Source organism: Bos taurus, chromosome 27 (assembly GCF_002263795.3).
Source record: "Bos taurus isolate L1 Dominette 01449 registration number 42190680 breed Hereford chromosome 27, ARS-UCD2.0, whole genome shotgun sequence".
In the NCBI taxonomy this organism is placed as follows: domain Eukaryota; kingdom Metazoa; phylum Chordata; class Mammalia; order Artiodactyla; family Bovidae; genus Bos; species Bos taurus.
The window spans coordinates 25,679,486-25,695,014 of NC_037354.1; the positions used below are offsets into that span (position 1 = coordinate 25,679,486).

General features: G+C 55.1%; 1 protein-coding gene across 1 annotated transcript; it reads right to left on the reverse strand.

Annotated features, from left to right (window-relative positions):
- On the reverse strand, positions 1-13,793 carry DUSP4 (dual specificity phosphatase 4). The gene is made up of 4 exons (NM_001206953.2): positions 12,962-13,793; positions 2,802-2,947; positions 1,607-1,826; positions 1-973 (listed from the first exon to the last, which is right to left on the reverse strand). The coding sequence occupies exons 1-4, from the start codon at positions 13,392-13,394 to the stop codon at positions 588-590; spliced, it is 1,185 nt and encodes a 394-aa protein (NP_001193882.1). The 5' UTR covers positions 13,395-13,793; the 3' UTR covers positions 1-587.
- Between the last annotated feature and the right edge of the window lie 1,736 nt (positions 13,794-15,529).

Genomic DNA, 15,529 nt, shown 5'->3' on the forward strand with positions numbered 1-15,529 from the left:
TTCTCAATAAATACTTTTATTTATTATTAAGCGTAAGTATTCACCCGTTGATGGTGACTTAAAAAGGAAAACCATGTCCTAAAAGATTTCTTCAAAAAAAAAAAAAAAAAATTCCTGTAACTACAACATACAGAAGGACCAAGCACACAGAAGCAGGCACTTCTGGTCAACTTGTTTTCGGCCCTTTGCCTCCCCTCCACCCCCGTCCCCCTAATAAAACCGGGAGGGCACATTTGCCGGGATCTGTGGGTTTCCTAACTTCAAGCCTTACTGCTTTAAAAAAAAAAAAATGAGGTAAGAAATTCCTATCTGAAAACTAAAACTGACACACAAACCAAGCCCCAGGTCTTCCCTGCCTCCCGAGGAAGCCGTTATTGCTCTAAGTTGGAGTGTTTTGTTTGCGTTTAAATATGTATTCGAGGTCCTTATTGCCATTCTAGCTGGCCCCACGGTCGGCCAGAGAGATGGATGGAAGGAGCTTGGTTGCCAGGCCCCCTACGGGTCAGTCCGGACCTGCTGCCCGGCCACAGGGCCCCACCCAACGTGGGCTGGTGTCGGTTGGGGAGCGGGGGGGCGTTCCAAGGATTCTAACAGCTGGGGGAGGTGGTGATGGGGCTGTGCAGGTAGGGCAGGCTGCTGGGGGCCGGGTGCACCCCCACAGAGACCGGGAAGCTGAAGACGAACTGCGACGTGGGCGTGGGGGTGGCCTTGCCCCGCTCGCGCAGGGGCCCCGAGGGGCTGGCAGCCTCCACCGCGCAGGACGTGGCCAGCACCTGCGACTCAAACTGCAGCAGCTGCCCCATAAAGCTGAAGTTGGGCGAGATGATGCTCCGCCGCTGCTTGACGAACTCGAAGGCCTCCTCCAGCCGCACGCGCTTCTTCATCATCAGGTAGGCCAGGCAGATGGTGGCCGAGCGGGAGATGCCAGCCTGGCAGTGCACCAGCACGCGCCCGCGGCAGTCCTTCACCGCATCTGGGGCAGAGAGCCACGCGCCCGTTAGTGTCCCCAAGTCCCCGTCCTTCCCGCGGGCGGAACAAGGGCGCTGGGGGGAGGATCTGATAAGCATCGGTCGGAGCCCTCCCTCAGAACCACAGAAGGAACAGCCCTCCGAGGCTGACGCCGGGAGAGAGGAAACCCACGGGGCCAGGGAGTGCCGTCGGTTCTAGGCTGTTTTGGAGACTTAACCAAGCAAATGTGCCAGGCTTAGGAAATACACATGCTAAAGCCCGGTGCCAGCACACACGGAGGGGTTTTCATTTGCAGGAGAACAATGACCCAGTTCTCTCTGTGTTTTCCTCCCCACCCCTAAGTCTCATCTGCTTGGCAGGTGGGACATCCAAGGCAAAAGCTCTTGGCTCTATCAGCTACCAATGCCTACGGTTTGTGTAAGTCCATCTTCCTACCCCTGGGCAACTCAACACCCCAAGGGTCAGCCTTCCTACTCAGAAAGAGGGAAAACAGGCACCCTCTGGCAGGGCCCTTTCTAAGTCCCTCCTTCAACACTCCAGCTCCAAGTGGTTCCCTCTTCCCTCGATTCCTGTCTCTGCCAGCCTTGCACCCAGCGCCCCATTCCTGAACCCAGCGCCCCGGCCAGGGCCAGCCTACCGATGTACTCGATGGCCTCCATGAACCAGGAGCTGATGTCGGCCTTGTGATTGTCCTCCACCGGGATACACTTGTACTGATAGTGTCCTTCGAAGTGGTTCGGGCAGTCGGAGGAGACGTTCAGCAAGGCCGTGATGCCCAGGGCATCCAGCATGTCCCTGCGGGCCGCGTGATAGGCACTGCCGAGGTAGAGGAAGGGCAGGATCTCCACCGGACCCCCCTGCAGAAGGGGAAAACAAAGGGGCCCCCCCAAACATCTTAAGTGTAAGACAGCAAGGGAGAGGGCTAGGGTGGTGGGACGGGGAAAGGGGAGCCAGTCTGGGGCGGGTGGGGGGTGCTGTCACAGGCCCTGGGAAGATGGCCTGTGGACACAGCCCCTCCAGGTCTCCCCGTGTCCTGCTGGGGCTCCAGGAGGGAGGGATGCGCTCAGTGGTACCTCTCTGGCCTTGATGCTGTGCTCTGCCTTGATGCTGGGCCCCCCTCTCTGGTTCAAGCAGCCCACCTCCCCCCCACCCCCTGTGACCAATGAAGCGGAAGACACAACGCTGGCCTTGTTCCATCGTTTGTGATGTGAGGAGGTTACACCTGCTACCACTAAGCTACTTGCTGCAGATCAAAAACAGACGCCACAGCAACCTCAAAGACAAGAGGAGGGATCCTGGCAAAAGGAGGTTATGTTGGCTTTGCTAATGACATGATTCTGAGGCGGATCAACACAAGTGATGTGGGATTTGCGGAGCCGAGTTGCGGGACCCCATCAATTTAGTCCATCTCTGTGTAAAGGAGAGGGCTGGAAGGGGTGTGCTTGTTAAGAATAACAGTGGCATGAGCTGGTTTTCTTAGAAGGGCTGGTTGTCCACTGATGTTCACTTAGCATTTACCATTAGCTTGTATGGGGGGCGGACAGCTCTGACTGTTGTGAGCCAGGGCTGGGGTCTCAGCTTCCTACAGAGCAGCCCACACATTTCTGGTCTCCTTGCTTGTCTGCACGTAACTCTGGGAGAGAAGTCAGGGACTTATGTCTTTACATTCTTTTTTTATGTAAGGGTAATGATAGAAGGAAGGGGAAGAATTTCAAAGGAATAATGGATTTCACCTAAGGTCACATCCCAACACTCAGGGTTCATCAATTCACCCAGCATTGAGGCCCTGAGTCCTGAGCCTCTCCAAGCAGAAGTCTGATCTCAGCCCGTACCTGGTCATGCAGTGGGGTCCCACAGGAGCTGCAGCTCAGGTCCAAGGACTCCGCCGTGCTTGGGGGCACAGCAGGTGGGATGGCTGCCAGAGCCTTGGTTTTGGAACAGAATTCTGGGTACTCAGAGGAGAACCTCTCATAGCCACCTGTAAAGGAGAAAGATGCTCGGGTTAATGGGGTCACTGAACAACCAGGAAACCAAACCAGGGGAGAACTTGAACACTACCCTTCATAGAGGAGAGCTGTTGGGAAGCTAGGGCTGGTTGCACCTATATTGGCCACTGGGTGGCGCTGTGGGCCCAGAGATAATGGTTAAGGAGCCCTTCTTCCAGAGATGGGAAGACTGCCTTGGGGAAGAAGGCATCCTAAAAGCTGGAAGAAAAGCTTTAGGGACAAGACTTCGGTTTAGAATGCAGATACACAAAGGAGGATGTGCAGGGGGAGATGAAGAAGGAACGCTTTCTTTACAGTGATGACAAAGAAAGAGGGAAGAGCCACTAGGGGTTTCCATGAGGCCACAATTGAGTCCTGGGACCCACAAAGATGTCTGTCATCCCCCAACTCCAGCTCTTCTTTTAGAGAGGTTCTCTAGTGTGGGAGAGAATAAAAAAACTATTATCCTGGCACCAGGCCTTCTGGACCTCAGCAACAGAACAGATGCCAATCACACAGCCTCATAAACAGCTGTTCCATCAACAAGGGGCCAAAACGAGAGGAAACGGGCTTAAATCTAAACAAATCCCTCTTGCCTCATCCAGGTTTGGGGCACGGGAGGATTTCCTGACCTGAGAGTTGCTAAGCCCTGGAATGGTTCTCTGTGGAATCATCTTCCGGGGAAGGAAGGTCGTTTAAGTAAAAGGAGACAAATGGCCAACTTCTGTGGAGTAGCTTTAGTGCCATTCAGGCAAAGGCGGCTGGGCAGGGGTGGGGAGAGACACAGGAGGAGGCGGGCAGGGAAACACACCAAGAAAAGACAGTCAGCCTGTGTCTCTGATTTTCTTGTGCACTCTGGGACTTTGCTTTGCGGGAAACTTACCATCTATTATTGTCAAAGTTTGGCCCTGCTTGGGTTTTTTTGTGTTGTTTTTTAAATTTTTTGTTGTTGGTTTTTGTTTTGATGTGGACCATTTCTGGAGTCTTGATTGGATGTGTCTGGGGGGCTTCCCAGGTGGCACAGTGGTAAAGAATCTGTCTGCAGTGCAGGAGATGCACACAGGTTCAATCCCTGGGTCAGGAAGATCCCCTGCAGGAGGGCATGGCAACCCACTCCAGTATTCTCGCCTGGAGAGTCCCATGAATGGAGGAGCCTGGCGGCTACAGTCCACGGCGTCACAAAGAGTCGAACATGACTGAGCATGCGTGCACTGCTTCCGTTTTGTGTTTTGGTTTCTTGGCCCTGAGGCAGGTGGGATCTCAGCTCCCCAATCAGGGGGATCACACCTGCGCCCCCTGCACTGGAAGGTGATGTCTCAACCCCTGGACCAACAGGGAAGTCCCCCTGCTTGTATTTTTATTTTGCAGTTTCTATTGGACCAAAAATAGATTAAAAATGAACTCAGCAGGGTCTGCAGGTTGTGGAACAACCACTCAACGGATGGTCACGCAGGCAGCTGGCCCACTACACCTTTATGACTAAGTGACGGGGGGGTGCCATTGCTCTCTATCCCGACCATTCAAAGCAGTTTTCCAACATGTGATGGTTAGTCAATTCCTTGCCCTGAATCCCAACCCTTGACACTACCGCTTCGGAGAGGAAAGAAAATGATCGTTTGCCACATCATAAGGCTTCCAGAAACAGGGCAGACATTTTTTCCTCTCTGAGCGGGAGGCTCCTGGTTTCCCTCCCCCAGGCTATAAATGGCCATTTCTCTGGTCACAGGCCCTCACTCTGCTGAGTCATAATGACCAGCCTCCCTGGAGGGAAAACCTGCTGGAGGGCCCAGTCCTGCCCTCTTCAGAGGTGCTAGTGGCCTGAGTGGACTTCTTGTCAGAAGCAGCCCTCCCTTTCACCTATAAACCTGCTAATGCTTCCGCCCCCAACGCAGGCTATGAGCAATGAAAGCCGGCGAGTGCCTTTAGCTGAAGCCCCCTGGGATGGGCCTCTGGGATGGAAACTTCGGCAAATGCTGCCCTTTGGACAAAGTAAAAGGAGAAGTGGGTCCATCCACAAACCAATGTTGAGTGTCTATATGAAACACCATCACTTGCTACTCTGTACTTCTAGAGGATCTGAAAAATTGAGTGAAAGGATCTGTGTGTTTATTACATAATTTGAACATTAAAATACATCTCAAAGAGATACAAGACGTTGAGGGGTGCCCTCCCAAAAGCTCATCACCTGGACGGGCAGGCCAGCAGTCACAGGAGGGTCAGGGCGAGGCTCCAAGGTCATAGAGAACCAGTAGCTCTTAGGGCTGAAGGAGCCAAGGAGACTCAGTGGTAGAAAGAACGTTCTTCCCGTTGCTGAGAAGGCACAGACCAGGGCATCAGACGGAAGTGAAAGAGCCTTGCCTTTGCAGTCAGATTCACAGCTCTGAGTTGAAATGCCAGCCCTGTGAATGAATCATAGGCTGTGCAGCCTGGAGACATCACTGAACCTCTCTGAGCCTCCTCCTCATTTGTAAAATGTAATGAAACTTCCAGGCCGGGAGTCTCTAGTGGGGACTGACTGGAACAGCCAGTGTGCGCTGTGCCTGGCCCCAGGGAGACACTCAATGAACGTTTCCTTCTTCAGTACCTAAGGGGACTCCAGCTTCACTCACAATTTCTCACACTCAGGACAGCTTTCTCCTCCTGGGCTTTCCTTCTTTTTTCCAGTGGGCATCTCGAGAGCTGGTAGTTAGGCAGCAGAAGAACAGGTACTAGGCACTTCCTGCATCCCACATCCCCTGCCCAGTCAAGGACATCTGCTACCTCCAGGGCTGACCATCAGTCAATCCCCAGGGAGCAGCAGAACCCTGGAGGGGTCCCCAGCCTGCAGTTGACCCTGGGGGTGTGGCAGGTGTGGGGGATGGGGGAGGGCGCAGGCAGGCCCAGAGACCAGACCAGGCTTGAAAGGGGGAGCTATCTGTCATCTCCCCAAGGCTGCACATAACAGGACAGAGAGATAGCAGTGGTCAGGAAAAGGCACCATTACAATGAAGCGGCAAAATGATTACTGAAAAGTTCTTTCGCTCTGGAGACAGGAGCAAAGGGAGGGTGGAGTCCCTGACATGGGAGCAATGGAAAGGATTTCCCTCCGGAGCCATCATTAGCTGTGGTGGGATCTGTGGCTGGTAGTTACGAGGAGCATCAGCAAAGGACCTCCTTCTGGGGCCCAGGAGCTGCAGTCAGGCCAGGACCTCAGATGAGTAGAACACACCCTTGTGGGGTCGGGAGCTCCCGAGTGATGCAGTGCAGATACAGGAGTGCAGGTCGGGGGCCATTCAGTCCACACCCCAAAAGATCACACTCCGATCCAGGTTAATAAAAATGACAGACCCTCTTAAAAGGAAATGTTCATTATGTGTCAGGCTCTTCCCACCCCGGTATCCAACCAGCAGCCCTGGAAGAAGGCGTGCTGAGCCCCAATTTAACATTAGAGAAAACTGAATTTCATGGCGGCCCCCATGTAAGGGCATTCAGCCCACAGCTGCTGCTGCTGCTGCTGCTAAGTCGCTTCAGTCGTGTCCGACTCTGTGCAACCCCACAGACGGCAGCCCACCAGGCTCCTCTGTCCCTGGGATTCTCCAGGCAAGAACACTGGAGTGGGTTGCCATTTCCTTCTCCAATGCATGAAAGTGAAAAGTGAAAGTGAAGTTGCTCAGTCGTGTCCGACTCAGTGAATCCACAGACTGCAGCCTACCCTGCTCTTCCGTCCATGGGATTTTCCAGGCAAGAGTACTGGAGTGGAGTACTGCCTTCTCCAGAAGGGGCCTCAAAGTCACTTGGACCCTGGTCATCAGGACCCATCCTGGTGCTTCCCCACCACTGCTTCTCCAGTGGCCCTTCTCTCAGCGACCACCCGCCCAGTGGTTCATCACTCTAGGAAAGAATTTTGATGCGGAAATAGAAAGAATGTCAACAGGGCACTGCTGACATTTCACTGGACTCTGCTTCTCTCCGATGCTTTTCGAACTCCAGGTAGTTATGGAGGAGTCGTGACCAGCATTTTTTTTTTTAATTTAATGAAACAGAATAAAAACAACTTGAACGCACTGCATTTATAGAGGGTGTGATTTCATGGCACTCTGGTTTCACAGTGATGGTCCCCATCACAGGGACTCCCCTGGCACTTAAAGGCACTTGCTGGCTCTTCTTCTCCCAGACTGTACATGGCATGTGCTGCAGTGGGGCACGAGCCCAGTACAGGGCGACAGACACCTGGCCTGGCCGTGAGCTGTTGCAGGACACCACTCATGTCTTACATCTCTTGGGGGAACGTGTATTTCAAGAGCTCAAATTACGTAATAAACACATGGATCATTTCACTTTTAAAAAAAGGTCAGCTCCTCTAGAAGTATATAGAGTAGCCCTATACTAGGTCCTGATGGAAACGAAACTCAGTTTCTTATGGTGGGTGGCGGGGAAGAAGACTGTTCCCAGCCTCTCTCCTCAGTGCCTGCCTCCCCAGCTCACATCTGTGCAGGTACCATAGCCACGACCCTTTCAGCAAGAGCGAGATTGACTTGTATTTTTTTATCTTTGACCACATCCTGCAGCATTCGGGATCTTAGTTCCCCGACCAGGGATAGAACCTGTGCTGCCTGTACTGGGAGTGCACAGTCTTAGCCACTGGACCCCCAGGGAAGTCCCAAGAGCTAGATTTAGATCTCCAAGCTTTATCCAGAACTCATGAGAGGGAAAGTTTATTGCCACTGTAGACACGGTGGGGTGGGATGGGAGAACGTCTATCCTGTGGCCTTGGAGCTATGCGGGATGGGAGGGGGTAGGCAGACGGGTGCAGAGGAGCCCCAGCTCTGTTGTGGGAGCTGGAAGAGACACATCCCCTCCTAAGCCCCGTTTTCCACCCTCAGAATGCAAGGATTCCAGACACTATCTTGAAGTTCCAACATTCTGTGCTCCTGAATGGTCATGAACTGACTTGCCGACTACCAACTGACAGCAGGTATATATTTCCATCAGACCTGTGTATTTCCACCTTCTGAACACAATCTCACAACACATTCGCCAGTGAATTCCCTTTTTTTTTTTCTACGTCCTGTCGCATGTAATTCGGTAACAGATAGGCTGACTAATTTTGACCTGTTTTTCCCATGTTCTTATTTAATAATATACCTTCTAGCCTTAAAGCTCTCATTTTCTCATCTTAATTTTAAAACTGGAGCGTCTGGGGGGGCGGGGCAGAAAGGACTATAATTTTCTACCCAACTTCCTTGAGGAATAACTACGCCTACGGTTCAACTCTGTGTTCTTTTCGTCTTCTCACACAGACAGGGAGGCAGTTTTCAAAGTTGACAGAAACCGTGAAACTGGCTGGCCCCCTGCTCATGTAGGTGGGGCGGGGGAGATGTGTGAGAAGTCCTTTGAAAGGGCAGGCTGCTGTGATGCCCATCATCTCGCCATAATAGGACTCTTAATGGGGTCTGTGATGGGAAGGACAGCCTCTTGGTGGTGACGATGGTCGCGGATCTTAATGTGGCTGCCACTTTTTCCCTGTTACTCTCTCTACACTCTCATATCAACCTGTTCACAAACAGGGCTCATGGCCTTGCTGTCCTGGGACGTCTTATCAATATCAAACACTGCCCAGCAGGCAAAGTCTGGGGACATCTGAAGGTCCTTTGGCTTTGAGAATTTCCAAGACTTCCAGTTTACATGTATGGGCTCCTCATCTCTGGGTCCTGGGTCTGCTACCTCTGGTGTCCCGGGCAGCTGGCTGGACACTCGAGGTCACACTCTAGGCTGGATCTCGCTTGCAGCCCCTCCAGGTACTTCTCTGCCATCTGCTCCCTTCAGCAATCTGGCTTCCGTCTAGTCTTCATTTCTTCCTCCCCAACTTCCTCTTTGTTAAACGGGAACTGCCTTCCAGGAAGGAAACCAGCTATCTGGTTTCGGATGTTCTGATTTTTTGTAAGGAATTCCTTGGCTCTTTAAAAAGGTCACCCTTTCTCCTCTCTGAGTTCTCGGTGAAGCCCACCTTTCCTGTAAGGGAGCTGAGATGGACTTCCTGACAATCAGGCTGTCACTCTCAGTCAACACCTACTGGAACCATCCAGTGCAGATGATGCAAAGAGTAGTGACTTTGCCTAATTCTTTATAATTCTTTAAAGTCTCACACTCTGGGTTAGGAATTTCCCTTAAGGCCTACCTTTATTTTTATGTTTGTAATTCTAACAGTTCTCCGCTGTCATGGGTATATCGTGTCCTGTTTGCAAGGAGAAAAGCCAGTCCTTTTGCCTTTGGGTGAAAGAGCTGCCCTTAGCATCCCCCAGGATTCTGCCGTTTGGTGCCACTGACCTGGAAATGAGGATAGGCAGGGCAGATGGACACAGAAAGAGAAAAGATGGAACACAGCCACCTGACCTCTGCCCATAGCTCTCAGGACGGGCCTTAGTCGCTGTTCACACGGAAGCTATCACGTCAGGTCGCTATGATCAGGCTTGGGGACCATCGGGTATGAGACTTCCGACCTGGAAGGAGAAGCTGGAGTATATTGATCTTCCCAATTTCTCAAAACAGCTCCAGGACGGCTTTTAAATCAGAACTTGAGTAAGAACTGACAAAGGTCACAGGCTGAGAAGAACTTTAGATAGAAGAAAAAGTAAGATAATGTTTTTATACCTGAAATCTTCTGTGTAACAGACTGATCTCTTATTGGGGGGATGTGGGAAGTAAAGAATGACGTCTATTAAGGTAAGAAAAATGCTCTTTTTGTCTTTCTCTACTGGGGGGAGGGGGTCTAAAACCCTAAACCAAGGATCTATGAAAGAAAGAGAAAGGGATTTCAAAAGAGATGTGTGCTATAATTAAATCTGAAAAGCTGAAATCTCTAAACTGTCCCAAAATGCCTTACAGGGTTTTCAATAAAATGAGTTTTACCCCAGTGGGAAGATTAACTAGCCAAAGGACCAGAAAATGTAGTGATATGGGTTACTGCTTTTAGCAAACCTTGGGTATTATTAGGAATTGTAAAGGCCAGCTAGCACTGCCTTAATCTTAAGTAAAGCTATGAATTCTTGCCTGTGGTATTAGTTATTAACTACCTGTAATATATAACCAACTGCCCTTCAAAGTGGCATAAATAGAAAAATCAGCTGTTTAAACACAGTTAATTGGTAAAAGTCCATAGCTTGTGACCAGGAAGGGTAATAGAACCTCTAAAAATATCCGGCTGTTTTTACTGTCCCCCCAGGATGGCAGATATCAACAGTTTTCCACGGCTTAATGTCTGACCACTTTTACTCCACACCCACCACCACACATGAATGGTTGCACAGAAGGCCCCACTGGCTGCAAAATAAAGGAACAAACTGGGGGGGGGGGGGGGGCGTGGAATCATCCAAATTACCCAACACCTAACCAATTCAGGTATTTACTAAAGATAAATCTAAGGGGCTTGTCTCCTCTCATTTCCCTTTAGTTTCCTGCCCCCAGGGCCTCCTGCGAGGAACCCACGTTTCCTGCTGTTCCGCTGGCTTCTGCACTGTCCGCCCCCAGGCGCACCTCCCCGCAGCGCCAAGGGAGCCCATTTCCTTCTGCCCTCACTGGGGGATTCCTTTGCAGGGGAAGACAAGGAAAAGAAAGAGGAACTGTGTGAAGACCGCCTCTGTTTAGCACCTAAATGAAAACAGGCTGAGCTGAATAGAATTTGAACCAGTTAACCTCAAAGATGTTCTATCACCACTGCAGAACAAGCTGGAAGGAGATACCCTCCCTCCCCACACTCTGAATTTTAGGCGGCAGTTGCGTCCAAAGGCAGGCTCCCTTTGCTTAGAAAGACCCAGCTGAACCTCTCCTGGCCCCTCCCGGGAGGGCCTATGAAGAGAAGTTGGACCCCACGCCCAGGCCATGACCCTCCCCAGCTCAGAGGATGCGGTCTGGGAGAGGCAGCGAGCGGTCCGCCCCTGCGCGCGCCGGGTCAGGCAACAGGAGGCAGTGCAGGCCTCGGGAGGAAACAGCCTTAAGCACTCCTTTTCCTTCGGCCAGGCACCTCGCCAACCGCCAGGGGACTGTCGACCCTACAGACTAGCATTTGCCTCGCGCCCGGCGGCCGGCCCGCGGGGCGGCTCTCGGTACAGATCTGGCTCCGGGCTCTCTCGGCGGGATTCGGGGGAACCAGGCAGGTGCCGTGAGCCCGAGGAGGGAACCTTAAAAATCTCCTTCTCTCTCCAATAGCGAGGCCTAAGTGCGCGCCCGGAAACCCTAGGGCGGTCCTCTCTGGATTTCTTCCAGGAAAAAAAGAAAACAAAACGAACCCAGACGCCACGTGCGTCCGCTCTGCCTCGAGAAGGGTCCCGGGTTCGGAAGCCGAGCAGGCAGGCGTGCGATCGGGGTCCAAATCCGGAGCGATCGAGGTGAGCACAGCTCGGAGAACACAGCGGCCAGCCCTTGCCACTCGAAGGGGCTTTCGTCCCAGAGAAATTTCTCTCACTGTCCCTACGTGCGCCAGCACCACGCAGAGGACGAGCTATGTGCTCAACCTCGGGGACCCCATCCCCGCGCTCCACCCAGTCCGGGACCACTGGGCTCCCGGCACACCTCGGCGCCCGGGGCCCCAGGGCCCCTGCGCCCAGGTCGCCTCGCTTAGCGCCTGGTCCTTCCGGTGCAAGGCCCTTCCTGGCACTTTCCCTTAAAGCGCTGGGAGGAGAAGGGAGGAACGCTGGGCCCAATCAGAGGTGCCAAAGGCCGCCCTCGCAAAGAAAGAAAAATCAGCAAAATCGCCTTAGTGGTTCAACCAAAGGTCAACAGCAGCATTTCCCCAGCAGCTGACAGGTCAAATGGCCAGGAAACAACTGCCGAGAACAAAGCCCCCCGCTGTTCACAGGGGCCAGCCCGACCCGCCGGCACCGAGCGGTGTGGTCGTGCCTTTTGGAAGGGGCGGTGGGGAGAGGTTTCCGCCGCCGCGCCTCCCGCCCCATCTCCCTTCCTCTCCGGTGAGCGGGACCGGAGAGGAAGGGCAGGAGGGAGGGGGCCGGGGGCGCCGGCAGGGAAAGGGGCGGCCCTTTGATGGCGGGGGTTCGAAACGCCTCCCTCGGGTCCTGGGGCGGCCAGGACCCGCAGCGGGCTAAGGAATGCGCGGAATGCGGCGCGGGTGAAAGGGGCGCAGCGCCGCAGGGCCCCAGCGACTTGCCCGCTCCCGGCCTGGCCGGGCAGGTGCGGCCGGCGCCCGGGTCCTTCCAAGTACTTGGGTAGCCCTCGGCCCTTTCGGAGTTTAGATTTGGTAAGATCTCCCCTTCCCTGGAGTTTCGCACTTAAGCACGCGCCGCCATCTGAGAGTCTTGAGTCTGAACAAAAGGGTCGTTACTTCTCAGCTGCCTTCATTTAAGAGGCCCCGTCCCCCTTGGCGACCCCCGCAAATACTCGGACCTCCAGCCTCCGTCTCCGGAGCCTAGGTCTAGCCCGAGGCGGGAGGGGTTGGCCACCCTTCCTGGTGGAGCTCGGAGTTGGGCGGCACAACCAAGCCCGCAAGCTGACCCTCGTTTTTGCATTTATGAACGGTTGGTTTCCAGCAGGAGCCGCAGAACCGATCGCACCCCAGCGCTCACCCTCCTTCCCTCTCTTCCCCACGTCTTGGAATCTCGTAATCGGATTCGGTGCGGGACCCGGCCATGCCAAACCAACAGGCCTAACCTGTCCCCCACCTCCCGCGTAGTGGCACTTGAGAGCGCTTCCCAGGACTCGAAGGTGGAAAAGCTGTTGAGTCGCTTCTCCCGCAAGGCCAGACCGTTGGTGTAAACAAATGCAGAATCGCCGGGAAGGGTCCGGAAATTGCAGGTGACTGAGCCCTCACCATCTCTGAGGACTTCAGGAGCTCGCACTTGCACACAAATATACAAAAGCCTTGCACACCAGCGCGCGCACAAATACGCACAAAAAAGCGTTCGGGGGGCATCCCGCAGCCACGAGTCACCCCCAGGCACCTCTTCTGCCCACTAACGCGCAGGCCGCCCAGCCCCGCCGCACCGACCCTCCAGCTCGCGCCCGGCGCCCGCGTTTACCTTTCAGCAGGCAGATGTCGGTGCGCTCGGCGTTGCGACGCAGCGCCTGCACCACCAACGACACGGTGCTGTCCTCACGGAGGCTCTCGGCGCGCGGGCTGCGCTCGTCGTAGACGATGACGGCGGAATAGAGGCCGGAGCGCAGGCGGGCGCGCACCTCCTCCTCGGCGGGCAGGATCTGCTCCAGGCTCACGGAGCCCTTGGCCCGCCGCCGCACAATAGTGTTGCAGCGCACGTTGACCGAGCCTCGGATGTAGCCCGCGCTGTGCGCCAGGAACGGTCTGCAGTCCAGCAGCAGGCACTTGCCGCCGCTCAGCAGCCCCAGGGCGCCGTGGCTGCCGCTACCGCCCGCGCCGCCGCCGTTCTCGTCCCGGTTCATCAGCCTTTTGAGCACGCTGCAGTCCATCTCCCGCAGCTCGTCCACCGTCACCATGGTCGCCGGGAACCGCGTCTGTTGGACACCCGAGGAGGCGAGGGACTCCCGGGCGAGCTGGGCTCCAGGAAGGGGTGAGCGGGGGTCTACGAAAGGGCGCGCGCGAGCAAAAGCGGACGCAAACTTGGCCCCTAGGGGCTCTCACTGGCGAATTTCTTCTCCCGGGTTCCCCTTTCTCCCGCAGCTTCTCGGTTACATAGCAGTCCGGGCGGCCTCGGGCGCCGGGCAGCACGATGCCAAGGGGGAGGTGGTAGTGGAGTGGAGTGTGTTTACGGGAGAGGTACGAGGGCTCCTTTCTGTTGTTGCCTCTATTGTATTTCGCCCGTTGCGCTGCCGTTCCGGCCGCGGTTCCCCCACGAACTGCCGGAGCTCCGCGCTCTGCCCCAGCCAGAGTTTCCTCTCCTCGGCGTATAGATTTATTAATGCTCCTCGGCTCTCCCCCGGGAGGGGGCAGATGCATTACTACCTCGCGAGGCTCCGCCTCTTTCCATTCTGGGCCGCGAGCCCTGCCCCGCCCCCCGCGCCCGCTCCCCGCCCCCTGGCGGCTCCCCCCGCCCCTCCGGCCCCACCTCCTCCGCACGCCCCAGCGAGTGAATGGAGTGCCGGCCGCTCGCTCCTGGTCACGGGGACGCGACGTCACAAAGAGCGGAGTAAACAGGGCGCGCGGCGGTCGCCGCCAGGCCCATTCATAAAACCGAGACCTAGAGGAAAAGGGAGGAGGCCTCCGACCCGCAGGCGAGCGGCTGCGCCGGGACTTTGTGAATGGAGCGTGGCGGCGCCTCTCCCCTGCCTCCGTTCGCGTCCAGCCCGACCCGAGTTGCCTTGCAGCCACTGCACCCCCGCCTCGGTGGTGGCGGCGATGATACGCGGAAAAAAATCGCCAGCCGAGAAGCTGGCCTAGCGGAGGGCCGGACTCGGTTTTGAGCTTTCATCCCGGTTTACCTCCGCGCTTCCCCCTTGTCAGCCCCGCAGGTGGGCCCCTAGTACCCAAGGGGACTGGGAAACGCCGCATCGCAGCCGGCCCAGCCAGGCCCTCCTCGCCCCAGCCTTACGGAGCGCGTTTGGCCCGCCAGGCGTTTTTGGTTGTTGTTGGGTTTTTTTTTTTTTTTTTCAATTGCAGTTTCTCAGACTTTAGCTTCTGCCTTAGCCTGATCGATTTTCATCTTAAGGTATAAATCAGTTTTATAGCTTCCCGAGGAACATGGGCAAACCCGAATCCAGGAGATGAAAGAGAAAGCCCTCGCGCCCCGAAGCCCGGTAATACGAGTGAAGTGTTGAGTTTGTTGCTTTATGACCCAGAGGGAGACATTAATTGGATCCGGAATGTTGTTCCCAAGGAGGAAGGCGGAGTGCCACTCCCTTCCACGCTTCCTAAAGATGTTTATTTAACCCTGATTGGCGGGGGGGGGGGGGGGGGGGGGAACGGACATTTTCGGCTTTTGGAAAAGTCCTCACGCCTCTCGTACTCGTGTGAATTGTCTCTCAGGAAATGACAATTAGGGTCCACATTTGGTGCGAAACTAGACCCGGAGAAATTGACGGGTAAAGAATTTAATACGTCCCAGGGCCGATTCGGGTTTCTTTGCGTCCCTCTTTCCCGGTCCGGTCTCATTTTCCCCGCCCCCGCTTCTACTTATGCATTTTATTTCCCAGAGGCCACTTTTGGCAGGGGGTGCGTGCGCGCAGCGGTGGGGGACACGACAGAAGCCAAAAATGATGCGTCCGACATCTTGCCAAGTCTTGTTAGTGAGAATTAACCACCGAACAGGGAATTAGGGGACTCGCTCGGGGCCCCGGTGGCAGTGGGATCGAGTCTTCTGTTCCTGGCTGGCGGAGGCGACAGGGGTCGGTGAACCCGCTCCCTCCCCCGACTCAGCCTTCCGCTCCGCCTTTGTTCCCCGTGGAGCGGCTCTCCAGGGCTGTAGACTCCGGGCCCCAGGGCCACCCCTTCAGTCCCCAGCCCGGCCTCGGCGGCGGCCTCCATCTCCGAAATCTACAGCCCTCGATCCCCTCCCGCTGCGTCCGGGCTCCCGGAGCCCAGGCCCAAGCTGAGTGCCCCAAAATAGCTCTGCGATGTACTGGTCCCGTCTCTATTTAGAATTTACTATTTTATTCATCGTGGACTTGTGGGGAGG